Genomic DNA, 11,936 nt, shown 5'->3' on the forward strand with positions numbered 1-11,936 from the left:
GAGTGATTTGATAGATGTGATAAATTAAAAATTATATTTAAATCATAAAAAAAAGATTATCAAATTGTACTTTATTTTAAAAATAATTAAAAATTATCATTATATAAGTTTGATTTATCGTAGAAAAAATATGAAAATGTATCAAGGAAAGTAACATATTTTAATAAAAAAAAGTATTTAAGAGATAATGTAATAAAACAATTTATAATTAAAAATTACTTTTTAAACCTTATTTTATAACAATTTTCAAATTTTCGTTATTAATTAGTTTTGTAAAAATAATTTGCAAAGTAATATTTTTACCTCATTTTCATAATTAAGTTGAAAAGTAAATTGCGGACATAATTGTAATCCTGATATCAGCCTTAAACCAAGACACAAAATAGATGATTTAAAAATAAAAGAATTTCCTTCTTTCTTCCGCTCTCTCCCTCAAGGTTGATTGGATGGAGAGGAAGAGGATGACATCAAGTGGATTATAGTGTGAAGTTTGTCTTGTTCACTTTAAGTGGATTAAAGATGGAAGTGGGTGGATTATGAGTAAAGTTTGTAAAAGTTTGCGAGTGATTTGATGGATGTGATAGATTAAAAATTTATTTAAATCATAAAAAAAAAGATTACCAAATTGTACTTTATTTTAAAAATAATTAAAAATATCATTATATAAGTTTGATTTATCGTAGAAAAAATATGAAAATGTATAAATGACAGTAACATATTTTAATAAAAAAATATTTAAAAGATAATGTAATAAAAAAATTATAATTTAAAATTAGTTTCCAAACCTTATTTTATAACAATTTTCAAATTTTTGTTAAATTATTTTTGTAAAAATAATTTAAAAAGCCATATTTTTACATCATTTTCATAATTAAGCTGAAAAATAAATTGCGGACATAATTGTAATCTTGATATCACCTTTAAACCAAGACATAACATAGATTAAAAAATAGAAGAATATCCCTTTCGTTCCCCTCTCTCCCTCAAGTTGATTGGATTGACAGGGAGATGATGACATCAAGTGGATTACAGTGTGAAGTTTGTGTTGTTCACTTTAAGTGGATTAAAGATGAAAGTGGGTTGATTAAGATTATAGTTTGTTAAAGTTTGTGAGTGATTTGATGGATGTGATAGATTAAAAATTATATTTAAATCAAAAAAAACAAGATTACCAAATTGTACTTTATTTTAAAAATAATTAAAAATTATTATTCTATATGTTTGATTTATCATAGAAAAAAATGAAAATGTATAAATGAAAGTAACATATTTTAATAAAAATAATTTAAAAGATAATGTAATAAAAAATTATAATTTAAAAATTATTTTTTAAACATTATTTGATAACAATTTTTAAATTTTCATTATTTTTACATCGTTTTCATAATTATGCTAAAATATAAATTGCGTACATAATTGTAATCTTGATATCATCCTCAAACCATTGCATAACAGACATAAATAGAGGAATTTCCCTCTTCCTACCCTCTCTCCCTCATCGTTGATTGAGGGATTGAGATAGGATGAATTCAAGTGGATTAGAGTGTGAAGCTTATCTTTTTCACTTTAAGGGATTAACGATGAAAATTAGTGGATTTAGATAAAGTTTGTTAAAGTTTGTGAGTGATTTGATGATGTGATAGATTAAAAGTTATATTTAAATCAAAAAAAACAAGATTACCAAATTGTACTTTATTTTAAAAATAATTAAAAATTATTATTATATAAGTTTGATTTATCGTAGAAAAATATGAAAATGTATAAATGAAAGTAACATATTTTAATAAAAAAATTTAAAAGATAATGTAATAAAAATTTATAATTAAAAATTATTTTTTAAACATTATTTGATAACAATTTTTAAATTTTCGTTATTTTTACATGCTTTTCATAATTATGCTAAAATAAATTGCTACATAATTGTAATCTTGATATCATTCTCAAACCATTGCATAACAGACATAAATAGAAGAATTTCCCTCTTCTTACCCTCTCTCTCATCGTTGATTGAGGGAGAGATAGGATGAATTCAAGTGGATTAAGTGTGAAGCTTATCTTTTTCACTTTAAGGGATTAAAGATGAAAGTGACTGGATTTAGAGTAAAGTTTGTTAAAGTTTGTGAGTGATTTGATGGATGTGATAGATTAAAAATTATATTTAAATCAAAAAAAACAAGATTACCAAATTATACTTTATTTTAAAAATAATTAAAAATTATTATTATATAAGTTTGATTTATCGTAGAAAAATATGAAAATGTATAAATGAAAGTAACATATTTTAATAAAAAAATTTAAAAGATAATGTAATAAAAAATTTATAATTAAAAATTATTTTTTAAACATTATTTGATAACAATTTTTAAATTTTCGTTATTTTTACATGTTTTCATAATTATGCTAAAATATAAATTGCGTACATAATTGTAATCTTGATATCACTCAAACCATTGCATAACAGACATAAATAGAAGAATTTCCCTCTTCTTACCCTCTCTCTCATCGTTCATTGGAGGGAGAGATAGGATGAATTCAAGTGGATTAAGTGTGAAGCTTATCTTTTTCACTTTAAGGGATTAACGATGAAAGTGACTGGATTTAGAGTAAAGTTTGTTAAAGTTTGTGAGTGATTTGATGGATGTGATAGATTAAAAATTATATTTAAATCAAAAAAAACAAGATTACCAAATTACTTTATTTTAAAAATAATTAAAAATTATTATTATATAAGTTTGATTTATCGTAGAAAAATATGAAAATGTATAAATGAAAGTAACATATTTTAATAAAAAAATTTAAAAGATAATGTAATAAAAAATTTATAATTAAAAATTATTTTTAAACATTATTTGATAACAATTTTTAAATTTTTGTTATTTTTACATCGTTTTCATAATTATGCTAAAATAAATTGCGTACATAATTGTAATCTTGATATCATTCTCAAACCATTGCATAACAGACATAAATAGAGGAATTTCCCACTTCCTACCCTCTCTCCTCATTGTTCATTGGAGCGAGAGAGATAGGATGATATCAAGTGATTAGAGTGTGAAGCTTATCTTTTCACTTTAAGGGATTAACGATGAAAGTGAGTGGATTTAGAGTAAAGTTTGTTAAAGTTTGTGAGTGATTTGATGGATGTGATAGATTAAAAATTATATTTAAATCAAAAAAAACAAGATTACCAAATTGTACTTTATTTTAAAAATAATTAAAAATTATTATTATATAAGTTTGATTTATCGTAGAAAAATATGAAAATGTATAAATGAAAGTAACATATTTTAATAAAAAAATTTAAAGATAATGTAATAAAAAATTTATAATTAAAAATTATTTTTAAACATTATTCATAACAATTTTTAAATTTTCGTTATTTTTACATCCTTTTCATAATTATGCTAAAATATAAATTGCGTACATAATTGTAATCTTGATATCATCCTCAAACCATTGCATAACAGACATAAATAGAGGAATTTCCATCTTCCTACCCTCTCTCTCCCTCATTGTTGATTGGAGGGAGAGAGATAGGATGAATTCAAGTGGATTAGAGTGTGAAGCTTATCTTTTTCACTTTAAGGGGATTAAGAGTGAAAGTGAGTGGATTTAGAGTAAAGTTTGTTGATGTTTGTGAGTGATTTGATGGATGTGATAGATTAAAAATTATATTTAAATCATAAAAAAAGATTACCAAATTACACTTTATTTTAAAAATAATTAAAAATTATCATTATATAAGTTTGATTTATTGTAGAAAAAAATGTATAAATGAAAGTAAGATATTTTAATAAAGAAATATTTAAAAGATAATGTCATAAAAAAATTTATAATTAAAAATTAATTTTTAAACATTATTTTATAACAATTCTCAAATTTTCGTTATTAATTATTTTGTAAAAATAATTTCAAAAGCCATATTTTTACATCATTTTCATAATTAAGCTGAAAAATAAATTGCGTACATAATTGTAATCTTGATATCACCCTTAAACCAAGACATAACAGAGATGATCTAAAAATAGAAGAATATCCCTCTTCTTCCCCTCTCTCCCTCAAGGTTGATTGGATTGAGAGGGAGAGGATGACATCAAGTGGATTACAGTGTGAAGTTTGTGTTGTTCACTTTAAGTGGATTAAAGATGAAAGTGGGTGATTAAGATTATAGTTTGTTAAAGTTTGTGAGTGATTTGATGGATGTGATAGATTAAAAATTATATTTAAATCAAAAAAACAAGATTACCAAATTGTACTTTATTTTAAAAATAATTAAAAATTATTATTATATAAGTTTGATTTATCGTAGAAAAAATATGAAAATGTATAAATGAAAGTAACATATTTTAATAAAAAAATTTAAAAGATAATGTAATAAAAAATTTATAATTAAAAATTATTTTTTAAACATTATTTGATAACAATTTTTAAATTTTCGTTATTTTTACATCGTTTTCATAATTATGCTAAAATATAAATTGCGTACATAATTGTAATCTTGATATCATCCTCAAACCATTGCATAACAGACATAAATAGAGGAATTTCCATCTTCCTACCCTCTCTCTACCTCATCGTTGATTGGAGGGAGAAAGATAGGATGAATTCAAGTGGATTAGAGTGTGAAGCTAATCTTTTTCACTTTAAGGGGATTAACGGTGAAAGTGAGTGGATTTAGAGTAAAGTTTGTTGAAAGTTTGTGAGTGATTTGATGGATGTGATAGATTAAAAATTATATTTAAATCATAAAAAAAAAGATTACTGTTATGAATTAATGGTCGTCCATTGATTTATAACAATTACTCATATGATTGATAATCATATTATGCATTACTCTTTATGTAATATTTTGTATTTACTATTTGATTTCATATCCTTTCTAGGTTACCATGTTGTATCTATAAATAGGACAGGTTCTATCAGTAATAAGACACACATACAAACAGAAGTTGCTCCCTACTCTCTCATTCTCTATTCTTCCTCTCCTTTGTCTCTCTCTTATTACCTTTATTTTATAACACATTATCAGCACGAGGGTTATCCAACTGAGCGTGAAGGCATATTTTTTTCTCCCTAAGAACAACGCTCTACATTCCTCAACCGAGGTTCTTTCTAATCTTTTTCTCATTCACAAACTTTATCTTATATTTTTTTATGTAATGATAATTGTTTGATTTATTTTTTCTCTGTCATTATTATTATTATTATTTGATTTTAATAATTTCATACATGAAATTTGATTATATTAATATTTTATGTGCTAGTTCTAAAACATGTCAAATCTTGCAAAGCTTGAATTTGCGGCCCTTAATATTTCGGGGGAGAATTATTTATCATGGATTTTAGATGCTGAAATTCATCTAGATGCAATGGGTCTGGGTGATGCTATTAAAGAAGGAAATAAAGCATCTGAACAAGATAAAGCTAAAGCTATGATTTTCCTTCGTCGCCATCTTCATGAAGGGTTGAAAATTGAATATCTTACTGTAAAAGACCCTTCTGTATTATGGAAAAATTTAAAAGAAAGATATGACCACCAGAAAACTGTGATTTTGCCAAAAGCTCGTTATGATTGGATGCATTTACGGTTGCAAGATTTTAAAACTGTAAGTGAATATAATTCTGCAATGTTTAGAATTACTTCTCAATTGACTCTATGTGGAGAAAGAATTACTGATGAGGATATGTTGGAAAAAACATTCTCAACTTTTCATGCAACTAATTTGCTTTTGCAACAACAATATCGTGAAAAAGGTTTTCACAAATATTCTGAATTGATTTCATGCCTTCTTGTGGCTGAACAAAATAATGAGCTCTTGATGAAAAATCATGAGGCCTGACCAACTGGTTCTGCTCCATTCCCAGAAGTGAATGCAGCAACATCTGATCCATATAATCATGGACGAGGTCAAGACCATAATAATAATCGAGGTCGTAATTTTGGTCGTGTGGCGTGTTATTAATCATGGTCGTGGACATGGTTATAAAGGAAATTTCAAAGAGAAACTTCATCAACAGAAGTGGAACAAGAATGCGAAAAAGGAAAAAGAAAGGGGTGAAAATAATGGCAAAAAGGCTGAAAATATATGTTATCGTTGTGGCAGTAAAGGTCATTGGACCCGTGCCTCTTATACACCAAAGCATCTTGTTGAACTCTACCAAGAATCACTTAAAAAGAAGAATATAGAAACACATTTTGCTTATGAAGATGGTGATTCTGATTATGGTCATATGGATACTACTCATCTTGATATTGGTGATTTCTTTTCTAAACCCGATGGAAGCATTGATCACCTTATTGGTGATGGGAGTGTTAGAAAATAGTTTTATTTTATTTTATATTATGTTATTAAATTTTAAGACAATGTTTTATATTTAATTCATGTTGCTTTTATATGTATAAGTTTTTATGTTTTTATGAATAAAATCCTCTATTTTTATTTTTATTTTATTTTTTCTCCTCTTACAAAGTAATCTCTAATATTTATATTTATGTTTATATGAAGAATGAATATTGGCATTAACACCAATGATGAGGATCTGTGCCTTGCTGATAGTACAACAACTCATACAATTCTCAAGAGTAATAAATATTTCTCTTGTTTGGTAATGCAAGAAGTCAATGTTAGTACTATTTCTGGTACTACAAATATAATTGAAGGCCTGAAGAGCTACAGTACTTCTACCAAGAGGTACAAGATTGCATATTAAAAATGCATTTTATTCTCCTAAGTCCAATAGAAACTTATTAAGTTTCAAGGATATTCGTCTAAATGGATATCATATTGAGACAAATAATGAAGGAGATGTTGAATATCTTTATATCACTCAAATTGAGTCAAATAAAAAATGTGTATTGGAGAAATTATCAGCCTTCTCTTATGGCTTGTACTACACATATATTAATGCGATTGAGACGCATGTTATTGTAAGCCAGAAGCTTACAAATAAGAATGAATTTCTTGTTTGGCATGATCGGTTGGGTCATCCTGGACATATCATGATGCGAAAAATAGCTGAAAACTCATGTGGACATCCACTTAAAAGTCAAAAGCTTCTTCAGTCCAATGATTTCTCATGTACTGCATGTTCGCAGGGAAAGTTGATAATAAGACCATCACCAGAAAAAATTAGAAATGAGTCAATCTCATTTTTAGAACGAATACAAGGTGATATTTGTGGTCCAATACACCCACCATGTGGATCATTTAGATATTTCATGGTATTAATTATTGTGTCCACTAGATGGTCACATATTTGTTTACTATCAACTCGAAATCAAGCATTTGCTAAGTTATTAGCACAATTGATCAAGTTAAGAGCCCACTTCCCAGATTATCCAATTAAGAAAATTCGTCTTGATAATGCTGGTGAATTTACATCTCATGCTTTTAATGAGTATTGTATGTCAATTGGAATTGAAGTTGAACATCCAGTAGCACATGTTCATACTCAAAATGGACTTGCAGAATCATTGATAAAACGTCTAAAATTGATTGCAAGACCTTTACTTATGAAAGCTAATCTTCCAATGACTACTTGGGGATATGCAATTCTGCATGCTGCAGTATTGATTCGCATCAGACCAACAAGTTATCACAAATACTCTCCTTTACAGTTGGTTTTTGGTCAGCAACCAAATATTTCTCATTTAAGAATTTTTGGGTGTGCTGTATATGTCCCAATTTCCCCACCAAAAAGGACTATGATGGGTCCTCAAAGACGTTTGGGAATATATGTTGGATATGATTCTCCATCGATAATAAAATATCTTGAACCATCAACAGGTGACTTATTTACAGCTCGATTTGCTGATAGTCATTTTGATGAATCAGTTTTTCCAACGTTAGGGGGAGAAAGAAAGAAACTGGAAAAGGATATTGGTTGGAATGAATTATCATTATCTCATCTTGATCCTCGTACAAAAGAGTGTGAACTAGAAGTTCAACGGATAATTCATTTACAAAATTTGGCCAATCAATTACTAGATGCTTTTACTGACACAAAAAAGGGTAACTAAGTCGCATATACCCGCTGCTAATGCTCCAATCAGAATTGATATTCCTGTTGGACAATCTAATATAGCAAATGAATCTCAAACACGCCTAAAGCGTGGTAGGCCTGTCGGTTCCAAAGATAAAAATCCTCGGGTGAGAAAAAGGGAAAAAAAGGCAAGATGGCCTAATCGAGGGGGTAAAAGTCCCAAAATATTCTTTTGACATAATTAATGATTCGGTTCCAAAGAACCTCAGGTACCTGAAATTGTTGAAAATGATGAGATCTCAATAAATTATGCCATGAATCATAAAATATGGAATCGAAATGGACGAGGCTTTTGCATATAATGTAGCAAAGGATGTTATAAGTGATATTGATGATCAAGAACCAATGACAATTGAAGATTGTCGGCAAAGAAATGATTGGCCAAAATGGAAAGATGCAATCCAAGCAGAATTAGATTCGCTTGCTAAACGAAAGGTTTTTGGACCTGTAGTTCGCACACCTGAGGTGTAAAACCTGTTGGGTACAGATGGGTTTTTGTACAAAAACGAAATGAGAATGGTGAAATTGTTAGATACAAAGCACGGTTAGTTGCTCAAGGTTTTTCACAAAGACCTGGTATTGTTTTTGAGGAGACATATTCTCCAGTATTGGATGCAACAACATTTAGATATTTAATTAGCCTTGTTGCACAAGAAGGTCTGAATTTGCACCTCATGGATGTTGTTACAGCCTATTTGTATGGCTCTTTGGGAATGATATTTATATGAAACTCCCTGAAGGATTTAATGTGCCCAATAAAGCAAATTCTAAAGAGGATTATTCAATAAAATTGAATAAGTCCCTTTATGGATTGAAACAATCAGGACGTATGTGGTATAACCGTCTAAGTGAGTACTTATTAAAGGAAGGGTATAAAAATGACCCTATTTGTCCTTGTATTTATATGAAAAGATCTGAGAATGAATTTGCCATAATTGTTGTTTATGTAGATGACATAAACATAGTTGGAACTCCTAATGAGCTCAAAAAGGCAATTGATTGTTTAAAGAAAGAATTTGAGATGAAGGATCTTGGAAGGACAAAGTTTTGTTTGGGATTACAAATTGAGTATTTAAACAAAGGTGTTTTTGTACATCAAGAAGCTTATATAACGAAAGTGCTTAAAAAGTTCTATATGGACAAATCACATTCATTATGCACTCCAATGGTGGTGAGGTCATTAGATGTTGATAAAGACCCTTTTAGACCTCAAGAAAAAGATGAAGAACTACTTGGTCTTGAAGTACCATATCTTAGTGCTATAGGAGCACTAATGTATCTTGCTAATTATACTCGACCTGATATAGCATTTGCTGTAAATTTGTTAGCAAGATATAGTTCTTCACCTACAAGAAGACATTGGAATGGAGTAAAACAAATACTCTGTTACCTTAAAGGCACTATGAATATGGGCTTATTTTACCCAAATGATTCAAAACTAGATCTAATGGGTTATGTAGATGCATGTTATTTATCAGATCCTCATAATGGTCGATCACAAACAAGATATTTGTTCACATGTGGTGGCACAGCGATTTCATGGCGATCTGTGAAACAAACAATAATAGCAACATCGTCAAATCATGCAGAAATTTTAGCATTAGATGAGGCAAGTCGTGAATGTGTTTGGTTAAGGTCTATAATTCAACATGTGCGACAAACTTGTGGTTTATCCTTGGAAAAATGAAACCTGTAACATCCTGTCAAGATATTACTAATTTAATAAAATAAAATAAAGCAATTAATTACATTCCATTTAATAATACCTCATTTCCCAAAACACGGGAAATTGAAAACTTTATTAATTCACTAATAAGTCCATAATTACAAAACTGCAAATATAACCAAAGTATTCCATGAGCCTTTACAACCCGTTTCAAATAAAATAAAGAAAACATAAAGAAAAAGATCCCATGATCATCCCCTCTCTGCAATTAAGCATCACCAGCTCCACCTGCATCATCACCTGCTCACGTGTACCGCGTACACGATCCTCGCCAAACACAAGCAGATAAGGTGAGCTAAAAGATGAAACACAAAATATATACCAAACATACATATACATGTATAATCGATACAAATAATATAACAATAATACAAACTGTTCCTTTATATCGCATGGCCATAACTATATATAATATCTTTTCATTTCCCACAGAACACTACTCCATTTCCATCACATGGCCACCACCATGTACACCGATGCACCTCATGGAAGACTCATTACCTTCCCTCCACATGGCCACCACCATGTATATTAAAGTACATCAGGGAAACTCTTTCCAGTCCTTTCAAGCCACAACCATGTTAGCAGTGTTCTAAATCTCCTATTAAGTATCTCAAAGCGCCCTGCTGCCACACCTATCGGCCACAACTGATAGACCACGTGCGGAAACCATGCTACGGATCACACACCGCAATGCCAGGTGGAGTTCCCAGGTACGAACATAGTCCGTAACGTCCCAGGACTACCAAACTCGTCAGCAAAACACTGAGGAGGCCAATCCATCTGGACCCATCCGTACTGTCCACAGCCAGCACACTCCCATCGACAACACTCACCAACCCGAGCCACAACTCAAGGTTCCTCGTGTTCATCCGCTAGCCCGAGCCACAACTCAAGGGAAGTCATTTGATGAGTTCAAATTTTTGCCCTCATTTAATATTTAAATTTGGGGATTTAATTGAATTTTCTGTGCTTAAAGATTGATTTAATTAGGATTTGTGATTATTGGATTTATTGAATAAGTTTGGTAAAAATGGCGTAAGAATTGATTTTAGTTGCATAAAATATTATTGGATATTCTAACGTTTGTTAATGCAGCTGGAATTTATTTTTGGTCATTAATAGTGTGGATTTGAAATATTCAAAGTTACAAAATAAGTCCAAAATCAGGAAATGCTGGAAAAGAATAAATCAGGAGCTAAATGCACCCCCAGATTTTATTTGCACACTCCTTCTAAAGTGGACCACCAAAAACCTGTTTTGCACCCCCAATTTTTACTAAGTTGCACTCCTCCTACCACTTAAACTACACTCAACCAGATCTCGCCATGTGGCAATCCTCAACTTTTAAAATTGGCCAACCAGAACAAGCCACGTGGCAACAATCCTTGCACTAATAAGCTATCCAATGGAAGGCTGCCACGTCATCATCTTCATCTCCAAAACATAAACCCTAATTTTCCTCAAACCCTAGCTGCCACCATGACCCACCATTGTCGGCAACCACCATGACGACGACGCACCAGTCACAGCAGCCACCACAGATCTGCCAACACCACCACCGCATATGAACCTCGCGCCATCGTGAGCCACCATCTCCGTCTGCGTGCCTCCGACCACCACACTTCACGCGCAGCACCTCCATTTTCTCTCCATCATCTTCAACGCACCAGCAGCCAACACCGCGAACCAGTCCCAGCCACCATTGACGCATGCAACAACAGCAGTCCAACACCTTCTTCAACCTCCATCCTTGCTGGAAAACGGTAACAACATCCGTCACAGCACCTTAACAACCAAAGTGTGAGAGAAACCCTAATTCTAGAGAGAGAACACTCTGCCACGTGTCAGGCTGCTATTGGACAGTCAAACTGGTCAACTGGTCAACTGGTCAACTGGTCAACACTAGTCACATGGTCAAAGTCAGTAGTCAACTCTGGTCAAAACTGGAAAAATGGTTAAATAAGAGGGGCATAATTGGAAATTGGACAGAGATTAAGTTGCTTATTAATTAAATAAAAATTAAAGATGTTAGCAACCGACAGATAAAGCCCAAAGTCCATTTGAAGCCTATATAAAGATACTTAAGGTAGCAGAGACAACTAACAACTTAGACACTTAGAACTCTCTAGTTTTGGCAGACACCGTCATCCATTTGATTAAATAA

At 30.6% G+C, this 11,936-nt stretch overlaps 1 protein-coding gene across 1 annotated transcript; it reads left to right on the top strand.

The window, feature by feature from the left end:
• Positions 1–5,273: 5,273 nt before the first annotated feature.
• On the top strand, positions 5,274–10,365 carry LOC114172223. Its single transcript, XM_028056820.1, has 2 exons — positions 5,274–5,754; positions 10,202–10,365. The coding sequence occupies exons 1-2, from the start codon at positions 5,274–5,276 to the stop codon at positions 10,363–10,365; spliced, it is 645 nt and encodes a 214-aa protein (XP_027912621.1).
• The last annotated feature ends 1,571 nt before the right edge of the window (positions 10,366–11,936 follow it).

This window comes from Vigna unguiculata, unplaced genomic scaffold (genome assembly GCF_004118075.2).
Source record: "Vigna unguiculata cultivar IT97K-499-35 unplaced genomic scaffold, ASM411807v1 contig_5, whole genome shotgun sequence".
Taxonomy (NCBI): domain Eukaryota; kingdom Viridiplantae; phylum Streptophyta; class Magnoliopsida; order Fabales; family Fabaceae; genus Vigna; species Vigna unguiculata.